Source organism: Mus musculus, chromosome 12, assembly GCF_000001635.26.
Source record: "Mus musculus strain C57BL/6J chromosome 12, GRCm38.p6 C57BL/6J".
NCBI lineage: Eukaryota > Metazoa > Chordata > Mammalia > Rodentia > Muridae > Mus > Mus musculus.
The window spans coordinates 13,280,133-13,303,454 of NC_000078.6; the positions used below are offsets into that span (position 1 = coordinate 13,280,133).

The window sequence follows — 23,322 nt, forward strand, 5'->3', positions numbered from 1 at the left end:
CACCATGACAAAAGCAAGCTGGAGAGGAAAGGGTTCATTCGGCTTACACACTGTTCATTATCAGAGGAAGTCGGAACAGGAGCTCAAACAGGGCAGGATTGTAGTCAGCAGTTGATGCAGAGGCTATGGAGTGGGGTGCTACTTACTGGCTTGTTTCCCATGGCTTGCTCAGCCTGTTTTCTTATAGAACCCAGAACCACCAGCCCAGGGATGGTTCCATACAATGGACTGGGCCCTTGCCATCATCACTAATTAGGAAAATGGTCTGCAGGCTTACTGCAGCCTGATTTTAGGGAGTGGTTTCTTAACTAAGTCTTTGACTTTAAGTCGGGCCTCCTTCCCTTGATAAGTTTCTTCTGACAGAAAGCTTCTGCTTTTGCATTGCATTAATTTAACTATTCCTGCCTTTGTGAGGTCAGATAGGAGCTCTTTCTGCAGACCTTTCCTCTGTATTCTCTTCCCTACCATTTGTGAATATCCATGATTCTCTGATACTGCAAAACTTAACCCTGATTTTCCTTTCTTAATATAATAGTTGTTTTTTCTGTTTCCCAATTTAGATTATGTGGTTTTTCTAATTGTATGACAAAAAATTTGACCAAAAGTACTTAAGGAAGAAAGGATTTATTGGCATAGATTTTACAGTCAATAATGGAGGCAGGACTGTATGATTGGCTAAATAGTTGGGAATTACAGAAGAGAGGGTGGAGCAGGGTGGGGTTATAAAAACTCAAGGCCCACCCCCCACTGAGCCACTTCCCTTAGCAAGACTCCACTTTTAAAAACATATACGACTTCTCAAGTAGTACTACCACCTGGGACCAAATGTTCAAAGACAGGACTGTGTGGGGAATATTTCCCACTCAATCATAACAGATTGTACTTTCTTTGAAGGCAGGGCTCTTCTACATGGTGGTTACATACATGTCTAGTGCCCATCATGTTTCCTACACATGGTTTTCACAGATTTTGACTCTGTTAAGTTGGTAATGATATGTGGAAGCTAGTGAAATGATTTTTATGAATGAATGTGTGTTTGTCTATTGGCTAATTTTGGAAACTTCTGAGAATAAATGTTTATTTGTTTTGTATACTATAGTACATAACACATTTTTGAATAATTATCAGTTATGCTTTGTATTCCTGTTGTGTACTGTGTATACAGACCACAGCAGGACCTTGTGCATTGATAAGCCTTTTCTATGGAGTAGCCTTTCCAAGATAATAAGGCAAAACAGCGTTTAAATGTAGACTATAAAGTTGGATCTCAGATATTCCCTGCATTTACTTCATGTAGTATGCTCAACAGTAGTTGCTATGTTAGGTCATATATTAGGTCACGAAGCCTCCAGAAGAATCGTGTGAGCTGTTGAATTGCATATTCATCAGTTCAGCCTTCTCGCCTGCTGAAGGTGTAGGGAGTCTGAGATAGGGCTTCTTCTGAGCATGCTCAGTGTTGCAGTGATCCTGACATATTGGGATGGATCCTTTTGAGTATTGGCATTAGGTACCTGCTCTTAGCTACTAAGTAACCTGAAAAGCCACAGGTTAACATGAAAATGGAAAGTTGAACTACTCTGTATTTCATACAAATTGTGTTTATTAAGAGTTTTTTAGTATGTACTGTTAATGTGGCAGTCTAGATGAGATAATGCGGCGAGAACTAATGCTTTATTTTGCTGGCTTCTGGATGTGGGGATTTATGACCTTAATGCTGCATTAATGGCTTCTCTCTATTTTGTATAATGCAAGGCAATGATCATTTGCTTATTATTTGACTCATCTTTATGGGACTCACTCCCATATGCCAAATGATATTTCATGTGTGTGCCCAGAGAAGGAGAGCCAGATTATTGTTAATGCATTTTTGAAACTACATATTGCAGAGTCTGTAAACTGAAATAGAAGCTATTTGGTTCCACGTTGATATTTTTCAATTATTGTTTTATAAAAGATAAGCCATTTGAGAATATTTGAAATGTGGGTTGGAAGTTGCTTGGCTCTGCTTGCTAGACCATTAATTCAGCCTTTTTTTTTTTTTTTGTCCTAAAAGTAGCAGATGGGGTTAGACTTTTCAAAGAGCTTCTTTGTTGAGTGTTTCATTTTCTGGCTAATTGTAATAATGCCGAGAGGGTGCCCACTGGCCTTCAAGTTCAGGATGTGCAGGTTGACAGCCCCTGGTTGCCTCTGACTTCCCAAAGCCTCATCAGCTTACTGTCAGATGCCATGAAAGAGTGAGTTTTAAATGTATGTCTCAACATGAAGAATAAGAAATCATAAACTATTTTAAATGCCCAGATTTTGAAATGAAATACCCAGTTTTCAAAGTGAGTCTACTGTCTCAGATTATCCAACATCCCTTCTCTCCTTTTCTTTTTGTATTTTTTTTGTTTGTTTTTTGTTTTTTGTTTTTTGCTTTTTTGCGACAGAGTTTCTCTGTGTAGCCCTGGCTATCCTGGAACTCACTCTGTAGACCAGGCTGGCCTCGAACTCAGAAATCTGCCTGCCTCTGCCTCCAGAGTGCTGGGATTAAAGGCATGCACCACCACACCCGGCTTCTTTTTGTATTTTTCTGAAAACATTTTTTTCATTGAAAGTGTAATACACATTCTCAGTAGCAACCAGGGATGAACAACAATAGACATAACTCATTTCAGTCAGGAGACAGTAGTGCTCCCCTTTACCCATCTCAGGCAAGACACAGTAGTGCTCCCCTTTACCCATCTCAGGCAAGACACAGTAGTACTCCCCTTTACCCATCTCAGGCAAGACACAGTAGTGCTCCCCTTTACCCATCTCAGGCAAGAGACAGCAGTGCTCTTCTTTACCCATCTCAGTCAAGAGACAGTAGTGCTCCCCTTTACCCATCTCAGGCAAGAGACAGTAGTGCTCACCTTTACCCATCTCAGTCAAGAGACAGACAGTAGTGCTCATCTTTACCCAGAGCAGAATGTGCTTTACACAGTAAACTGCTATGGAATCCGCTGCTCCTGCTGAGTGATGGCTATGAATGCCTGTAGGCTGATGTTTAAGCAAATGTCCCCAAGTTGCCTTCTTAACCTGTTTTTCATCGTAGATAACTTCCAGGGTATTTAGACTCAGGTCTTAATATTACCAAGACAACCCTAAACATCCCTATAAAATTGATCTAAATTGCAAACAATGCAATATCATATTTGATTCCCTCCAAATCAAGGCCATTTTTAGCACTTAGTTTAGACATAGGCATCAAAATATTGTACCTATCCATGAGGGATAATGGGTATGTAGCACACGCCTTAATCCCAGCACTCGGGAGGCAGAGGCAGGTGGATTTCTGAGTTCCAGGCCAGCCTGGTCTACAGAGTGAGTTCCAGGACAGCCAAAGCTATACAGAGAAACCCTGTCTCGAAAAAAACCAAAAAAAAAAAAAAAAAAAAAAAAAAAAAACCAACAAAAAACACAAAAAGGGGTGGGGTAGGATCAGTTGATTAACACACTTTCTGTTTCTTGTTGTAAATAATAGCATGACAAATCCAGGAGCATAGGTGTCTCTTGCACATGCTGTTCTCATATGCTTTGGACATCATTTATGAATGAGGTTTCTGGAAGTTATATTTGTAATTTTAAAATTGATTTGCATATGGTTTTATTAGAATTATTAAGGTATTTATTATCAAAATCTTAAAATATGATTAGGAATAGCTCTTGATTCATCTACCTCAATATATTTCCCTCTTTCATTTCTTAGGTTGTATATCCATGGAATATATACTATCAGTACATAAAGGATCTCAGTTTTACTTGTAGTACTTTGCATTTTTAGAGGAGCTGAACTCAGTAGATTGGAATAATTGCTATTTTACCAACTCTGTAGGCTGATGGTACTTAAACTTTTTCTATTTGTAATTCCTATTTGTCTGAGAAAATTTTACGTGAACCCAGGAATATAGGTTTATATACTAGGTCTAAAAATAAAATGCTCAATGATTTATTATCAATAAATATATGAAAATGTATATGTTTCCTTTTTATTGAAGATGAAAGCAAACCTTCACACTCCTGAGATAGATGGACTTGCCTAATGCTACTCCAGGATGCCAAGCATCTTTAGTGCTTTGCAGAGTTTGACTGACAGTTTGACTTTGTAGTCATCACTGCTGAGATTGTGCTCACATAAGTATGTAGTATAAAGTGGCAGAAGAATGCTTAAGACCATTTAGAAATTGTGGGAAGTTGTGTCCTAATTCTAAACTAAAATTCTTTGGAGAATTTTTTAAGCTATCAACTCAAATAGCAATTTTAAAACCAAGCATTCTAACACACTAAGGTCCAAATATTTGACACATGCTAAGGAATGATGGTAGGGAAATACTAAAAGTCTTTGTTTTCTGTAAATAAAATTATATTTCTATGAGTAGAAAAATTTGTATGTATAACAAAGAGATTGTGGTTTACCACATACAGTCGTTTTGAGTCTGAGGTGGATTTCAGTCAGTCATCCCTGCTGTTGTATGGTGTCATTTGTCATATATATGTAAAGTGCATGTATTGTATGCTCAGAGCCTATGTTTCAGCCAGGTAGCAGAGTGTGGGTGAATGCTGCCAGGGGCACCTCAGATTCAGTATGTGTTTGATTTTGAATCAATTTTTGGTCATTGTGTGTTCAAATATTTTATTATTGTCAACTTTCTCTTGATTCCCATAGTTAGATTTGCAACCCCAAAATGGCAACTCACAATTTAAGAACTTGGGTTCTGGGCTTTTGCTTATTTTTAACTTCATAAGTATTTGGAGTAACTCATCCTTGAGCTCTTGCTAGTCTAGGGCATGTTCAGCACCCGTGGGTGCTCTAACAGCAGTTACCTGCTTTGTTTATGAAGTCATGGAGCCAGAGTTGGCCATGGTTTATGTCTTGAAGAAGGTCCCTAGGAGCTGTTGTCTTCACTGAAGCATTAGGTCACTTGAGGAGATGAGGCACTTACTGTATATTTACCTTAGTTGCAGTCATTAAAACAGTTAGTGTCTTTAGTATATATTGTCTAAAATACCTCTCTTCTTTTTGTTATAGTTCCAAAAGACCCAAAGCCCCAGTGGAGACGGGTAGCATGGAGTTACGACTGCACACTGCTGGCCTATGCCGAGAGCACAGGGACTGTAAGGGTGTTTGATCTTATGGGCAGCGAGCTCTTTGTCATTGCCCCGGTATGTGCGGACTTTAAATAATGAATTTCTGTGTGTGTGTGTGTGTGTGTGTGTGTGTGTGCGCGCGCGTGCTATGTATAATGTTGCAACGGACGAGTGTGAAGAGAGGTGAAATTATAAGTATAAATGAGAATAATAAGCTATGTTCTTCTTTTTATTAGATACTTTCTTCATTTACATTTCAAATGCTGTCCTGAAAGTCCCCTATATCCTCCCTCCACCCTGCTCCCCAACCCACCCACTCTTGCTTCCTGGCTCTGGCATTCCCCTGTACTGGGGCATATGATCTTTCAAGACCAAGGGCCTCTCCTCCCATTGATGATCATCTAGGCCATCCTCTGCTACATATGCAGCTAGAGTCAAGAGCTCCAGGGGGTACTGGTTAGTTCATATTGTTGTTCCACCTATAGGGTTGCAGACCCCTTTAGCTCCTTGGGTACTTTCTCTAGCTCCTCCATTGGGGGCCCTGTGATCCATCCAATAGCTGACTGTGAGCATCCACTTCTGTGTTTGCCAGGCACTGGCATAGCTTCACAAGAGACAGCTATATCAGGGTCCTGTCAATAAACCATGTTCTTTATATTTGACATCTAGTTAGGAAATTGAAGTTCTATAGTATTTCTTTATTTATTTGTATTTGGAGTATACTATGTAAGTGTAATCTACTTTGTAACAAGGAATGAGTTGAAATGAGTAAACTCTTACAAAGTTTGGAGCTGAGACAAAAGGATGGATCATCTAGAGACTGCCATATCCGGGGATCCATCCCATAATCAGCTTCCAAACGCTGACACCATTGCATACACTAGCAAGATTTTGCTGAAAGGACCCAGATAGAGCTGTCTCTTGTGAGACTATGCTGGGGCCTAGCAAACACAGAAGTGGATGCTCACAGTCAGCTATTGGATGGATCACAGGGCCCCCAATGGAGGAGCTAGAGAAAGCACCCAAGGAACTAAAGGGATCTGCAACCCTATAGGTGGAACAACAATATGAACTAACCAGTACCTCCCTTCCCCCCCCTCCGGAGCTTGTGTCTCTAGCTGCATATGAAGCAGAAGATGGCCTAGTCGGCCATCAGTGGAAAGAGAGTCCCATTGGTCGTGCAAACTTTATATGCCTCAGCACAGGGGAACAACAGGGCCAAAAAGTGGGAGTGGGTGGGGGAGCATGTGGGGGGCTTTTGGGATAGCATTGGAAATGTAAGTGAAATAAATACCCAATTTAAAAAAAAAACATAAAGCTGGGCGCCTTTAATCCCAGCACTCGGGAGGCAGAGGCAGGCGGATTTCTGAGTTCAAGGCCAGCCTGGTCTACAAAGTGAGCTCCAGGACAGCCAGGGCTATACAGAGAAACCCTGTCTCGAAAAACCAAAAAAAAAAAAAAAAAAAAAAAAGCATAAAAAAAAAGAGATCAAGGCAAGTCTGAAACAAAAGTATTTACTGAGTCATAGTAGAGACTAGCCAGAAAAACAAAGGATTAGGACCTGGCAAAATTTCTCCCGTATTTCGGAGCAAAGCTAGGTACTAGTTAGAAACTGTCTCCTGGATTGGAGTAAGGAGCTCTTGTGGACTAAGGAGAAGGGAAGCACTGCTTACAGTGGGTCTGCACTGCTCTGGGATAGCTGGGTGGGAGGGCAGGAAGTAGGGAAGCTTAGGATGTGAGGACCATCTGCAAGGAGAAGCAGTCATTGCTTATAAACTGACTGGCTAAACAGTCAAGTAACGTGACACATGGGCCTGTGGTTGGTCCTGATGGAATTTAAATCAGGGTTTTTGCATGAACTGTGTGTTGGTTTCATGCTTTGCCTTCTACTGCTATTCCTCTGTCTTCTGGCCCCCATAATTACATTTAGGACATCTCCGTTTTACTTTAATCATAGGATGGGTTGTACTAGGTTATAGTGAGAGAAGAAATCAGTGGGCCATTGCAGCAGAAACCACTTACAGAGAAACCGGACTTTTACCTTAAAAAGGACAGGAACTAAAAGGGAGAATAGAGGAAAACTAATGGGACCAATCTAAGAAGTTAATGTTGAAAGTCAATGATATGGAAAAAGATTTTCCTAAGAAGTAACAAGAGGAAACATTGGAAAGAATGCCTCATACTGTAGAAGCTAAGGCTCAAATTACTGTTTAATAGGCTAGTGCTGTCCAGTAGGGCTATCATGAGAGCTATCTATATGGTTAAGTGTAATTTTACATCTCCAAGTAGATGTAGTGAGGAACAGGTGAAATTTATGGGTGATGTATTTTATTTAATTATAGTATATCTATCACATGATAATTTTAAACTTGTAATCATTATTAAATGTTAGGAGATGTTTTGGAGTTTTGCCTTGGTATGAAGTGTGAACTTTAGCATGTGTTTTGATATTTTCTTATTTGTAGACTCTCTTAGTTTGGATTAGGCTTCGATTGGATATTTATTAAATAATTCCACATCAGGAAGATCTATTTATAATGTTGGAGAAAAGCCTTCTTTCTTTCTCTGTTTTTCAATTTCTGTGGCCCTGTAAGTTAATTTGACAAGAGATGGATTAATATAATAAAAGGCAGACAATGGTAATTGACACTGAGTTTTGCATTCATGGAGCTTTATAGAAAAGTGAAACCCAAGGAAGCAGCCTGTGCCAGGGGCTTATGCACTGTTTGCCCTGAGGCTTGCAGATGGGAGGAGTGACTACACAGATGGGAGGAGTGACACACAGGGACATGGGTGGGCTGCGCTGTTCACTGTGGGAACGTGACGTGGCAACATATAAAGCACGACTGATCTTCAGAGGCTCACAGACTGCCTTTTTCCTCTGCCTGCTACAGCGGGACACTATCACTGAAAGAAATGTGTGCCTCATTTTTAAGTAATAGTAAGGAGAGACTGGAGAACCTTGCCATCTATTGACTCTCATTTGGCTTTAGCCTTCTAAAATAGTCTTCGAGCCAAGATAGAGGATTCTGGTCACATTGTTGGTCAAATATTGTTATGTTTCCCTCCAGCGGTGCTTAGCCGTTGAGCTTTCCATCTGCGTGGCCGAATACACAGTTGCCTGATGGGAAGGCTGACACGGAGTGCTGTGCTTCTCCCTTTACGTTGCTGAGTGGGCACGTGGAAAGTGCCTGAAGTCGTGTTGCATAGGCTGTGCAGTGGAGAATAGTGTTTGAAAGAGGCAGAATGGTGCCACTGCTTGCTTTTCTCTTTTCCTCTTTATTTTGTAGAGAATTTGAATAGGAAAGTGAGCAGTTAGGAGCCTGGTCTAAACTTGGTGTCAGAGCCAGGATCTGGGATATTGATCAGTTAAGGGTGTGTTAATTTATCTGCTGTCTCTATAATGACTTCATTTTCTCCTGTTTTCAGGCATCTGTCTTTGCTGGGGACTTAAGCTACGCCATTGCTGGGTTGGTATTTTTAGAATACAAAGCCAGTGCACAGTGGTCTGCAGAGCTCTTGGTCATCAATTACCGGGGAGAACTTAGAAGTTACCTTGTCAGGTAAAAATTCATTGGATTGCATTTTGATGTAATGTTTGTTTTTCTGATTTAGTGTCAGATACTGATTTTTTTTGTCATTTATGAGTAATTACAAGTACATTAGGCATGTTGAAAGACTTGTGTACATACTCATACATTTGTGTTTGAATTCTCTGGCTAGAAGGTCATTATGTCATATTTCTAGTCACCTATTCATCCCTCCAGCCAGCTATTAATCAGTTGTATCTTGTATTTCATAGTGTGTACAAAACATCAAATCCCTGTGAATACATATTATTGTGCTCACTATTTGGTCATAGTTTTTTCTGAGATGATATATGCATATAGTAGGATTCACAGGTCTTATGTGTAGCTCCCTATGAGTTTGATAGGTGCCTTGGTTTGTACCATTCAGACCTCTGTCAAGAAATAGAACATCACCACTATTGCTAGAGAGCGCCCTCCTCCCTCTGCTCCCATCTAACCCATGACAACTACCATTTTTAAAAGTTTTTATTTTTAATTATGAATTAGTTTTTCTCATTGAAATAGTTCACATCAATAGAATCATGTGGCATACAGTCTTTTGCTAAATGTATTTCATTGATTTAGCCTATTTTGAAATGTATCAGTTTTTTTGCATATCATTACTTTATTCCATCTTACCAATGATTCATCTTTCATAAATTGCATAAAATGTATTTACATATTGATACACAGATATATAATGGTTTGTTTATTCATTTGTTTATATAGACCTGTATGCAAACTGGATCATTTGTGACCATTACATAGATTGTACTATGGCCATTCTTCCATAAGTCTTTATGGATAAACATTCTTATACCTCCTGGGTCATTATCTTCCATTGGAATTGCTTGGCCATAGGATGATGTAGTTTATTTTTATATGAAACTACAGACTCTTAAACAGTATGATTGTATCAGTTATATCCACACTGTCATGTATTTTTTAATATATGTATATCCTCAACAGTGTTTCGAGTGTTGTCTGTCTTTAAAGTGTGCTGCTATAGTATCTACTGGTGCCCATGGTGGTTTAATGGTACTTCTTTCTGTTGTGCCTTCTTTAATGTAGTGTTGGAACAAATCAGAGCTACCAAGAGAGTCACAGTTTCAGCTTTAGTGGTCATTATCCGCATGGAATAAATACTGCTATTTACCACCCTGGTCATAGGTAAGCAGTTGTTCTCGTCTTTATTGGACTATTAGGTGCATATAGGAATCTTGGCTTCATCATTCTGTCCTCCTGTGTAAAATTATGTCTAATATTTGTAATGTTGTACTCACATGCTGACCCTTCTGCCTCTGGTCTAGCTTGGTGAACTTCTTTGAAGGAGACAAGATACTAGAAATGTCTTTGAGAAATTTGTCCTGTCCAATTGGCCCTTTGGACCTTTTCTTATGTGTCCATGATACCTCAGTGTTGTTTGGAGGGCTGAAGGACTATGCATGCAATGCCTTCAGATGAAAAGGCCTTCAGAGGCAGGCCAATTCCTTATTATTTACACAGCTCCTCTCAGTACCTGCTCTCTGTTCTTCATATCTTTTCTGCTTTTTGCATATATTTTGTAAGTTGGCCAAGTAACTTGTCTAGTTCTTTAAATGGGAGGAGTGTCATATTTTTTGTCAGATGAATGTCACATGAGTTTTGAATTTTTAATTGGGTGTATGTTTCCTGGTGAGTCTTAAACTCTCTGTTATTATTCTTGAGTCTCTTACTAAGAATGTGGACAAGTTTTATATGCCACTCATGTTCAAGTCTATAGCTTTTTGCTCAGAATTTTAAGATTATGGAAATTGAACTTGAATAAATATGGTCATGGACATACAGATACAGAGATACATATGGAGACACACAGATACACACACAGACACACAGATACTCACAGATATACACACAGATACAAACATGGACACAGACACACACAGAGACACACACACACACACACACACACACACATTTAAAAAATGTTTAGGTTAAAGACTGGCAAGGAGGTTAGGATAGTTGTTTTTGGATATCAGTATATTAGGGCTCTTACAGACAGAATCGCTAGCTCCGAGTTGGAAATGTCCTTGGTGTTGTCTAGGAATAGCAGGGAGGCTGCTTTGGAAGAAGCCAGATGAACCTTAGGTCAAAAGGAGAATGCTGAGTGTTGAATCATGTAGAGCTTTGTATGCAATACATGTGACATGTGTTCCTTTAAAGTGTACTCTCTGGTTAGCTAAAGATTCCTGTTAATTACCAACCCAGGAATGGCATTGCATGCCTGTAATCCCAGCCTGTGAGAATCTAAGCACCCTACAGTATGTTTCATAGCAGGAAAGGTCTATTTAATGAGTTGTAGAAAGGTGTTTTCTAAACTCAAGGAGGAGCTCCCGTTGATTCTACAGTCATGTAACTTGATAGCATCAGTTTGGAGATAGATGGCACTTCTGTTTCTTGTTGAGAATTGCTGTCATGCAGAGATGAATGCAAATATCCCACTGGGAATGACAAAACATTTGCTTTGCAGTTTATATTTTCACTGTGTGGTCTTTTTTAAATGAAAGAAGGTAAAATATTTATCAAGCTTTTGTTTATTTTCTGTTTCTCTAGAATATGAACATGCGACATTCATCAGTTACCAGGATATTATAAGTACACAATAAATCAGCCATAGTAGAGTTGGTATAAGTTGATAACACACAAACTCATGTTTTTTTATGAAATTCATTGTGTTGTCTCATGCTGCAAGCTTTGTTCAAGAAGAGAAATTGAGGTGGTGAATAGTGTAACATGAGACAGAAGTTAATTGGGCAGCTTGGGAATATGCTGTGTGGACATGCTTGGTTATTCCCCTCCATACCTCAGTCAGCCCTCCTTAAACCCTCAGACTAGGTCATACTCTGCCCTACCCCCTGCTTCCTCTACCCAGCGTGCCGCCAGTGTCTTCCTTTTCTTTGGTCTGCTGGTTTTATTTTTGTTTGTACTGTGGATCTGGCTGAAGGAGTCCCTTACCTCATCTACATTCTGAGGAATCAACACTGAATTTAAAATTGTTTTTAAAGATGCATTTATTTTATATATAAGAATATTTTCTATGAATGTGTGTATGTACCATGCGTGTGCCTAGTCCCCCAGAGGTCAGTGTGAGATTACATGGAACTTGAGTTACACATGGTTGTAAGCCACTATATGGGTGCTGGGATTTGAACCCAGGTCCTCTGCATGAGCCGCAAGTGCTCTAAACCAGTGAGCATCTCTCCAGCTCTGACATTGCACATTTATTACAAGGTGGGTGGGATGCTTGCTAGAGGAGAGCTGGAGTGCTCCCTGCACTTGAGGAGTGTATAGCCAGTCTTGATGACCATGTGCTCACAAACACTGATGTTTAATAGGACTTGATACAAGATGTGTGTACATTTAAATGACACTGACTAGTTTTTATAGTGTATAGTTTTTTTAGTCTTCGTTGTTAATTTAATTGTAAATATTGATAAGCAAAATTTAATTTATTCCACTTTGAATTTCCATCAGGTCTTTGATAACTACACAATTACTGTTTAGTATTAACCTCTTTAGACTGTTTTTCAACAATTTTGAAAGGCAGAGAAAATTCCTCCTCTTTTGTGGGAAGAAAATGTCCTTTTGAAAAGATATTCATGCTTACAATTCTTGATGACACTGGCCAACAATTTCAGTGCAACTCAGTGATCTCATTAAATGGGTAACATGATGCAGTTGCTATTAAATGTGGTTTGCTGCCTGTTACTCCTCAAGATCCCTTATGTCACGATGTATGTCACGCTGCAATGAAGCTGTTTTTGTTAGTCTGTTCTTGCTATCAGGAGATACTGGAGGCATGTTTCTTTCCTTCCTTTCTTTCTTTCTTTCTTTCTTTCTTTCTTTCTTTCTTTCTTTCTTTCTTTCTTTCTTTCTTTCTTTCTTTCTTTCTCTCTCTCTCTCTCTCTCTCTCTCTCTCTCTCTCTCTTTCTTTCTTTCTTTCTTTCTTTTGGAAAGAGGTTTATTTTGGCTTATAGTTCTGAAGGTCTAAGGTCTGTGAGCACTATCTGGAGAATAGTCTTCATGCTGGCAGAGAATCCTGTGGCCTTTCAGATAATCACATGGAAAGAGAGCAGGAAGAGGAGGGGGTGGGGGTAATGGAGGGAGAAAGCAAGAGAATGGAGGGAAGAGAGCTCCCAGCTCCCATTTAGCATATCTACCACTAAGTTTTAATCATGGAGGTTCCTCCTAATTGTTTTACCTAGTACACATAAAAGCTTCCATCTCTTAGCACTAGAGTTAGGTTAATTTTGTATATTCTTAGTATTTTACAGTGGGCATCAGACTTCAACACATGGAGCCAGAGCCTTGAGTTACACCTAAGCCATAGCACTATTGTATAAATAATTGAGTAATCGTGAAAGAACAAGAGGCCCTTTGGCCTTCCTTTGAATATTTTAACACTCATGGTTTACACATTCAGTGGGAAGTATCTGATTGATTAATAATGCAAGTCATAACGTGCAGAGGGAGATGACAAGTATCTGGATAATTGAAAACATACTGTTCTGGAAATAAGTTTTCTTTTAAGTGAAACTTGAGACATTTACAGAGACTAATAGCTGGGCCATCAGGTTGCCTTTAAGTGTGTGGTTGGCAGCTGGGGTGAACTGTGTTGCTGAAGAATAGTTAGGTCGAGGCTGTCTTCCACACCCTGTAATTGGGGCCATGGCTGTTCTGGGAGGCTCTGGAGACAGAGGAGAACAAGGTCTTTAGGGAAATAGGGAATACTGTGAGGTAATGGACCGCTGAAAGCTGAAGAGCTGTGCTTTCTGAGTGCTGATTGGGTTAGCCCAGGTGGGTTTCTGTGATTTTCAATTCTTTCTGTTTTGTGAGCTGGAAGGGATTTCATACCAGTAGATGGCAGACTCTTCCAACAGTTACTCTATTTAAGACACTTAATAAATCATTTCTAGTCCTTGAAATGCATTTTCAGTGTGACTCTCACTTTGATCAGCATTACATAAGGTCTTGGTGTGAGGGGCTTGTATTGCCTGCCTGTCCTTTCCTCAGGCAGCCGTGACTGCCTCATTTGCTCTATTCTAGCTCAAGTGAATGCAGCGCCCGGCTTTATGTTCCGGCACTCGTGTTCCTGCTTTTAGTTTCAGAGTTCGAGTGTCCAAGATGGAACAGTTTTCATCCTCCATTGGTTAAACTCCTCCTTGTTCAGACCGGAGATCTGAAGCTGAGAGGTTAAGCCAAGGACAAAGTCTGTGTTATCTTTGTGCAGCTACAGTTCCTTGCACATACCACCTACACAGATGTTTCTGAGAGAAACACTGAGTAAAGGCTGTATGTAAAGAATAAAAGATGAAGCAGACACCATCTAAATGTCTCCACCTGAGTGCTGGAGTCATGACGATTGATGGTTGCACATCGTAGTGACTTGTGCTAAGTGCTTAAGAAAGTGAGCATGATTAAATATTTGTGATGCTAACAGCCACCTGCACTTCCTCTTCTCCTGTTTCTTGCTTGCTTTTTAGAGGCTGTGGGTACTCACTGCATCTCTTCAGTTTCTCCACACTGTTACAGCCTCAGCTGTGCTCTTGTGCAGCATGCTCCTGTGGCTCGAGTGCTGTAACCAAACACTCTTGCCTGTCTGCGAGCTTTTCAAAGGCTACCTCCTTGAAGCCCTTGCTGACGTCTTCCTCCATGCATGTTATGTCTCTGTGATGCTGTTTTGTACCTAGCTCTAAGGTTCGGCCAAGGTTTGGTGCTGCAGTAGTCACTGGTTCCTAATAATATCATCTACGATGGATTGGGTCCATGCTCATTTCTATGAAAGAGTATGCGTCAAAGGCTGTAGACAGACAGGAATGGGCGCCTGCTAAGCAGGCCATGTACATCTATTCATTAACTGTAAGTGGGGAGAGTTCAGGTACTCATCAGTGTCAAGAGAGTTAAAAATGGCTTTGTCTCATAGTTCTTCACTTGCTTACTGAAGACTTTGTGTGCAATATTCATGAAAAAGACATGCCTACGGATCACATGCTTTTCTGCAAAGGTGTTTCAGCTTTATGTACCAACTCCCCAAACCGTGATAGTTCCTACTAATTCCCACAGAATTCCATATTGAAGATTATTAAGACAGGACTTCTTTTCCTCCCTTTTGGTTCTGTAAAGGAAATGTAGTTTTGGTTTTGAGTGCAGGGGCCCTGCTGTGCCTGGAGATCATTGCTTGTAGCATCCTTCCCTACTTCTTCCAGTCTTTCTGCTTCCTTTCCCTTGATCATCCTTGAGCCTTGGGGAGAGGGGTGTGATACAGATGTTCCACTTAAGACTGAACACTCTAGAGTCTCTTATTTTCAGTTGTGAATCTGTCTTCATTCTTAGCTTCACTAATGAAGATCAAGAGCTGTACTAATATATAGGTGTAAAGATAAGTATTTAGGATCCATTTAATACCCTGTCCATTTAGCTGAATAATAATAATAGAGTTCTCCCCTAGGACTTATGACCCCAGCATGCTTTCTTGGCCCAGTGAACAGTATTAGATATGAATTTCTCCCAGCAGCTGTGACTGTTTGCACAAGACCAAGTCAGCTACAGTTCCAGAGTGGATGAGGGAAGGGCTCATAAAGTCCTACCCATAGCTGAAGAGCTATTGGCTCTTGATGACTGTTGGGGGAAGGAGAGTCACATTAATATGAAAGTGGGCCATAATGGGCTGACCATTTTCCAGTGGGTAGTCTTGACCCAGGCACACACGGTATTATACTTACTCAGTTGGCTAGATAAAAGCAGTACATGAATTTGGGAGGGAAAAGTGATGAGGTATGGGAGGAGTTGGAGAGGAGTGAGGGTAGAATTGTTTAAAGCATGTTGTAGTCGTGTATGAAGTTCTCAAACAGTGAAAACAACAACAACAACAACAACAATAAAAAGACCCAAATAAATCTACTTAAAACAAGGTAAGGGAAAAAGATCAGCATGGCAAATCATGTACTTTAGGAAATTTTATTTATAATTAAAACTTTAACCATATATCTTTTATAATTAAAGGTTACATCGATATTTTTATATGGTAATATAGTTGTCTTTTATCTGATGATATTAAATTTGACTTTGAACTTAAATCCTCAGCTTAGCACCTTCTGCCTCTGCCCTGCATCTAAGTATTCTTGATGGAGGAATTTAATGAAACAGAAAATTAACATTATTACTATAAATTATTTTCTACCATATTTCCAGTTTGTCAGCTTACTTGTACTAAGCCTGGAACAGCTATTTTTGTGGTAAGTCTGAACATGCTGAAATCTAACTAGTAACTTCCTGCTTTGTTCCTATATTTAGCCCTCCAAGAGGCAGCTTTCATGATTTTATTTAAATTTTTAAAAGCTTTATTTTATGTATATGTGTGTGCCTTACCTGCATCTGTGTCTTTGCACCACGTGTATATTGTGCCCATGGAGACCAGAAGAGGGTTTTGGATCCTTTTGGACTGGAGTTGTGAACTATCATGTGGGTACTGGGAATTGAACCAGGTTCCTTAGAAAGAATAGCCAGTGCTCTGAGCCAGCCTAGCTTTCATGGTTTTAGTTTGTGACCTTTTATTATATTTAAAAAATATTTCCCACTTTACCTTGTAAATGCAGCCATACTAATAGTGGTGATAGATTCATGCCCATAAACATTCTCACCAGTTCATAAGAATTGTTATGTCCCCTAACCTGTGAGGAGCTGTTTTAGTTAAGGCTTCTATTGCTACAACAAAACACCATGACCAAAAGCAAGTTGGGAGGAAAGGGTTTATTCAGCTTATACTTCCGCATTGCTGCTTATTATAAAAGGAAGTCAGGACAGGAATTCAAGCAGGGCAGGAACTTAGGGGTAGGTGCTGATGCAGATGCAATAGAGGGGTGCTGCTTACTGGCTTGCTCATCATGGCTTGCTCAACCTGTTTTCTTATAGAACCCAAGTGTGTGTGTGTGTGTGTGTGTGTGTGTGTGTGTGTGTGAGAGAGAGAGAGAGAGAGAGAGAGAGAGAGAGAGAGAGAGATAAGAGAGGAGAGAGGAGAGAGGAGAGAGATTTTGCATGTGTCTTGAAGAAACCTGGCTTTATTTTGTATATCTCCAATATCTAGATTTTGTTGATTATATCTCTGTATTATCATTTAAAGTATTTTTAATCTATATCTTTCCAAGTTGGTAGTTACATTTAGAGATCTAATGAAACCTGTATCTATAAATGTTGGGGAACTATTTACTGCACAGTCATTTGCACTGAGGGAAGGCTCCAGGCAGGTGCTTGTGCTCCTGTTGTGACTGGAGACCCGTCTGTCTTTGGCCCTGGTGAATACACTGAAGTGTCTGTTAGCTCTGAGGAGCTGCCTCGAGTGGAAATAGTCCAAATAGGTTGCTTCGAGTCACTCTCTCAAACCGTTTGCTCTCAGTTTTCTGATGCAAACTAGTTAGCACCACCTGGAAAAGCAGCGGGAGAAAGGACTGAGGCCTGAAGCTGTGCTTCTCCCAGTGAGCTACTCCGTAGGGACTGAGTTAGGATAAGCTCTTAGCTGAGACACTGGATATTCAGTTTTGGAGTTCTTACATTTCTCCCTCCTCCCCCTTTTCCTCCAGTTATTGCAGGCTCAGTTAAGAAACACATTAGGAAGCAGTTGTTGGATGAGAAGCACTGGAATGGAGTCCGATAAGTCGTCTGCTTTTTAGTATTGGAAATGAAACACAGTGTGCTTTAATTTTCTAAGACTGCTCTAACACAGTCATGATGTTGGTGGCATCACACACATTGATCTCAGCTTCAGCAGGTCAGAGGTTGAAATGAGCATTAGTGAGCTAGTCACATTGCCAGCAGGGCTGTTCTGGAGGTTTGCCTCACGTCTCTAGACAGCCCAGATCTCCTGGCTTGTTACCTTGCCTAGCTTCAAAGTTGGCCTAGTCTTTCCCACATTGCCCCACTCTGAGTCTCTCACTTCTGCTTGCGTCTTCCACTCTTAAGGTCCTGTGATTACCTGGGCCCACCTGGGAAAGCTGAGACGATTTCTCCGTGATGGCAGTTGATTGACAGCTTTCCTTCTCTCTGCTGCCTGGCAGAGGGTGTGAGGAAGGACTGGAAGACAGCTGTTACTTTTCACAGCAGTGCAGGTCTTTTTGATAATCCGTGGACATAGACTGGTCTCAAAGGTGAAATATTGAGTGGCCATCATGTGATGTCATGTGGTGCATGGTGGTATACACCTGTAACCCTAGCATTTGTGAGGCAACAGGGCAGGAGAATTGTGAATTTGAGGTCGTCAACCTTGCCTATATATATGACTGTGTCTCAAAAAAATGGGCGGTGAGTAAGTGTGGTTAATAGGGTTATATAATTTGATCTTTTGATATGTCATGTGTAAGGAACCTTATGAAGTGGTTCTTTCTTTTCTAAAAAGAAAAAAATCTAAAAATCAAAATTGAAATATTTCAAGTTGTGGGTTTTCTGTGAATATAGCCTAGAAAAAAAAAGTCATCTATGGGATGAAAGTTCACCCTCTTCTCAACAAGAGGAAGCTCGTGGTGATGAACAGGGTTTGCCAGTGTCCTGTCACTGAAACAGTGGTAGATGGTGTGGGCACAGCGCCATGTGAGCAGAGCTCCAGGAACCCTCTGCTGGGAAGTCTGTCACTCTCTTAGGAGTGGCAGTGAAACTTTCATCACTATTATTAACTGAATCATTGAGAAGTGCATGCATTCTTTTTCTTATTATTTCTCTTGTCTGTTGCTATTGACAATAACCCATTGATAATGGATATCTTCCTGTCAATGTATCAAAATTTACTTTTAGTTTTTTATTATTATTTACTTACTAATTCTTATTCATGTGTGTGTGTGCTCACGTGCAAGTTCATATGTGTGCCATGGCCTGTGTGTGGAGGTCAGGGGACAACATTGTGGATCACTTCTCTCCTCCTACATTTCCCTGGGTTCTGGGGCCTGAACTCAGTTGTCAGGCTTGCATGGCCAGTGCTTTTACCTGCTGGTCATCTTCCTGTCCCTACCTTGACCTGCCCTCCTTCTCCCCCCACCTTAAGCAGAAGTGATTGTGAAGTCTCCTATGGAGGACCCTGCCAGATGTGTGGAAGCTAATATAACTTGCAGGAAATGACTGCTTGGACTCCACGATTAACCAGCTTAGTTTTGCAGTAGCCGCATAGTAACATCTTTTGCTTTCGAGAATTTGGTAGGCTCTTGCCCTTTTAGTAACTGGCCTGTAGCTAGCTAATGGAGCATGGCAGACAGAAGTGAACCATTAATCACTTGCTGTTCACCTGTCTTACCTCTGAGTAGTTATTGCTGTATGTCCTTTCCCACTGAGCACTCAAGCTGCTGCCATGTCTTTCTGAGGCTGCAGCTGTGCCACATTGCATCAGGTCTGGTGTTGGCATTTCTGTATTGGTGTCTGGTTGAAGCTGTTCAACTGTTGTTAATGCTTCTTAGGGTTGATTAAGTGTGTGCAAACTGCAAATGCAAGTTCAAGACAGTTTTCTTTCTTTTCTTGTTTTTTTAAATTATATTTTTTAAATTATTCACTTTATATCCTGCTCACTGCCCCCTCCTGCTCACTCCCCACTTCCCACCTACTCTGAGCAGGTGGTTCTCCCCCAGTCCCCTGGTATCCCCCTACTCTGGTACTTCAAGTCTCTGCAAGGCTAAATGCTTCCTCCCGCACTGATGACAGGGCAGCCCAGGTAGACCATATCCCACTTACAGGCAACACCTTTTACAGGCAGCCCTCTTTCCAGTTGTTGGGACCCTCATGAAGGCCAAGCTGCACATCTGCTACATATGTGCAGGAGGCCTAGGTCCAGCCTGTGTATGTTCTTAGGTTGATGGTTCAGATTCTGAGAGTCCTAAGGATCCAGGTTAGTTGACACTGTTGGTTTTCCTGTAGAGTTTCTGTCCCCTTCAGGACTCTCACTCCTTCCTTATTCTTTCATAGATTCCCCAAGCTCCACCTACTATCCACCTACTGGCCACCTACTGGCCATGGGTGCAAGACAGTTTTCTTTCTTTCTAAACTTCTATATGAGTATAGGTACCTAAATGTTTGCCCTTTGCTTCTCTACCAGTGAAGGTGAAATTCTAATAGAAAGACCATTCGATTTTCTTTCTAAAATACTAATAATTATCTGGGTACAACAACAGCAATTTTAGCTTTCTATGTAAAGGTAGCTGTTTCTGTATTCTTTGTTTTCTTATTATCTTGTTCGTCTTTGTAATTATTAATTATTTTCTTGTCATTTTTAGGCTTTTACTGGTTGGTGGATGTGAAACTGCTGAACTGGGCATTTCCAAAGCTGCTAGCTGTGGCCTTTCTGCATGGAGAGTCCTTTCAGGCTCACCGTATTATAAGCAAGTTACTAATGGTGGAGACAGGGTCACTGAGGTATGGAATTAGTACAGACTACTCAACTATTTTCTACTTGATATTAGACAAAGAAACCCTTTGTAACCAGAAAGTTTTGTATCAAAGAAGAGAGATTAAGCATTGGTAGTATGATTTTAGTGTTTTATTACATATCAAATATAGTCAAGTATATTGAGCTTAACTTGGCTTCCCTTTTAGTAATGGTATTGCCAGTATTAGAAAAACAGCCTAGATCTCTGAGATAGTTCAACAGGTACACGTTTGCCTTGCAAACCTGGCAGCCTGAGTTCCACATCCTGAGCCCATTCAAAGGTGGAAGGTGAGAACTCATTGCAGAGTTATCCTCTAACCTCTTCTTGTACACCCTGGTGTGCACACGTGTACAACTGCACACACAAATATATACAAGTGAAAACAAAAGCAGCCTAGTTCAGCTATTGCCTTATTACTTGTATTTTCTCATTTAGATCCTGAAATTTAACAGGCTGGTTTTGTGTTGGTGACTATTCTGAGTGCCTTTACTTTGAGCTAGCTCACCTCAGTGCCCCCCAGGTGGGCATTCTGATTAACACAAGTTAGCAAGCGAGAGTAAGAAAGTACTCTGGTCTGGGCTGTGTGGCCAGACAATGAAGGTCTAGAGTGGCAGCTCACAGAAATTCCCAGCTCATGTTCTTAACTAACATTGTATAAATGCTTCCTTGTTTATATGAACTATTTATCTGCCTCTGCATTCAGTCTTTCTCATGTACTGGACTTCTGTTTTGTACCGTACATCTCTTGTATCAGTTTTTTATCACTGACATAAATAACTAAGTTTCTTTGGCCAGTAGTTGTAGAGATTTCAGCTGAAGGTGGCTTGGTTCTGCATGGTAGTAGCTTATGATGGGGTCAGATGGTATAAGAGAAAATATGAATATGATATGAGTGTCTACCAGGGTCCCCATGTCTCTTTGGGGTAATGTGCTTCCAGTGATCTGACTTCCTAATGTCCTTCTACAACAGCACCTCCTAGAGCTTGCCCCACCTCCTAATAGCACCTCTGCTGGTATCCAGAATTTAACACATGGACTCAGGGGCCTTCCAGATCTAAGGTAGTGTAGTGTAGGCTAGACTGTGCATGAAAATCAGACAATCACACAAGCATACGGGAACACCTAAAATGTCTGTGGCTTGCTTGCCACATCAAAATCCCTGGCCAAGCCTGCTGTGTCTTCTCTAGGCAGCTCATTGTAATCCATGATTAAAGAATCCATAGAGCTGGGCAGTCGTGGCGCATGCCTTTAATCCCAGCACTTGGGAGGCAGAGGCAGGTGGATTTCTGAGTTCAAGGCCAGCCTCGTCTACAGAGTGAGCTCCAGGACAGCCAGGCTACACAGAGAAACCCTGTCTCAAAAACTCAAAAAAAGAAAAAAAAAAAAAAGAATCTATCAACTGCTGGCGTTTGGAAGGGCAGAAAGGCATTAAAGGTGGAACTTTTCACAGACTTATCCCAGAAAGTGACATCATTTTTGTTCATTCATCAGGCTAACTACATGGCCACTCCTAGCTTGAAAGAAGATTGTAGGTAGTATTCGGTGTGTTCATAAATAGGAAATCATTTAAGACTGGTGAATGCTGATTATGCCCATCACATTGGCTGCACTCTACTCATCTGTGGGCGAATTGTACAAAAGTGACAGTTGGTCAGGCTATAGACCTGCACTTAGTGTAAGCCTGCTGTAGTGAGCAGCTGTGCATGTTTAGCGGGAGGGGTGAAACAAGGAAACTAAAGCACAAGATGAGGGAGGGCATATGTTAGCTTGCTTGTTTTTATAGTCATTTTATTTGGCTTGTTATTTTTCTAAAAATATATTGGTCTAAAATAATCTTGTAAAGCAGTGAATGGCTTGGTGTTGAAGAGATTTCCTGAAGAAAATATGTAATAAAAATATTTAAAAAAAGAATAAACAGACTCTTGAATGATTAAAAAAAAAAAAAAAAAAGAAAGAAAGTAAAGATTCCCAAGGAAGTGCTTTTGAAAGGAAATCTTCGGCAGTTATAGTAGTCTTCCATTAGTATTAATAGAATTGACCTGCATTGAAATAAGTCATTATGATTTAATCCAGCAAAGTAATACTTTAAAACAATGATACCAATTTACTGTTTTCTGTGGCACGAAAGCTTACTTCAGCTGCTATTCGCAGTTCATGTTACAGAGTACTGTGTTTTTCTCCCACTTATGATCTGTGTGCCTGCTCTCCCACCTGGCTATGCTCTCTTCAGAACCTAGGGAGAGGGCAGGTTATGTTAGCACCTGCCTTTCTCAGCCCTATGGAGCGACAACTGAAGGCAGGCAGACAGGCCTTGGATCGGATCCTCTGGGTTCCTTCCAGTAACTCCACTTCATTATATTAGGTGATCTGCATATCTGATTTATGACAGTGTGACTGTTATCTTTATCTGCCCAGACAAGAATGATATAGGGAGTCATCCTACGTAGTGGACATTTTATTTTATGTTTTTGAAGGAATAGACACATTATTTCATGTTTGTAAGAATTTATGCCGGGCGTGGTGGCGCACGCCTTTAATCCCAGCACTCGGGAGGCAAAGGCAGGCGGATTTCTGAGTTCGAGGCCAGCCTGGTCTACAGAGTGAGTTCCAGGACAGCCAGGGCTATACAGAGAAACCCTGTCTCGAAAAACAAAAAAAGAAAACAAAACAAAAACAAGAATTTATTAGCTCTGTTTTTCTTTGACATTTGTAACTTTTTAGTTTTATGTGAGTTAAATCAAGCAGATCGTGGAAAAATCACTCAAATTTGCCCAAACAAGTATGATGCTCATGGCTTTCCATTTCCAGATGGTTCAAGTTATAAATGTAAAGAAAGCATTTGCAGATTCAGGAAAGTCAACTCATGTAGCACAGTGCCAGTCACTGGGCGGCACAGTGAGAGATGTGGAGTTTCGTCATATGATCTCCTTGTCTTTTCTGTAGCTTGACATTTGTCCAGATGTGAGAATGGGACAGAGCTATGTAAGTCCAGCAGCACTGAAAGGCTTTGTTCAGAGAAGCTCTGTAGAGGGCAGTTGTCTGAGTGCTACTACCAGCAGCAGACCTTTCCCCCTGGCCTCTTTTGGGTTCCCGTGGACTTCAGAAAGAACAGTGCTTTTTGGAAAGCACTCTGCTGTGTACAGTCCTCCTTTCTCAAGCCCAAGGGGCTTTGATATTTGCTACTCTTAGGGGAAAATTGCTTGTCCTCT

At 40.7% G+C, this 23,322-nt stretch overlaps 1 protein-coding gene across 7 annotated transcripts in view; it reads left to right on the forward strand.

Annotated features, from left to right (window-relative positions):
- Nbas (neuroblastoma amplified sequence) overlaps positions 1-23,322 on the forward strand; it is a 368,280-nt gene that overhangs the window by 11,032 nt on the left and 333,926 nt on the right. For all 7 annotated transcript variants that reach the window (XR_003950086.1, XM_011243895.2, XM_006515215.2 and 4 more), the window contains exons 7-10: positions 5,051-5,184; positions 8,539-8,672; positions 9,750-9,848; positions 19,961-20,099. Coding sequence is in view for 6 of the 7 variants with exons in the window: in XM_011243895.2 (XP_011242197.1) it covers positions 5,051-5,184; positions 8,539-8,672; positions 9,750-9,848; positions 19,961-20,099 (506 nt within the window). In the remaining variant the exon portion in view is untranslated. The remainder of the gene's footprint in view (positions 1-5,050; positions 5,185-8,538; positions 8,673-9,749; positions 9,849-19,960; positions 20,100-23,322) is intronic.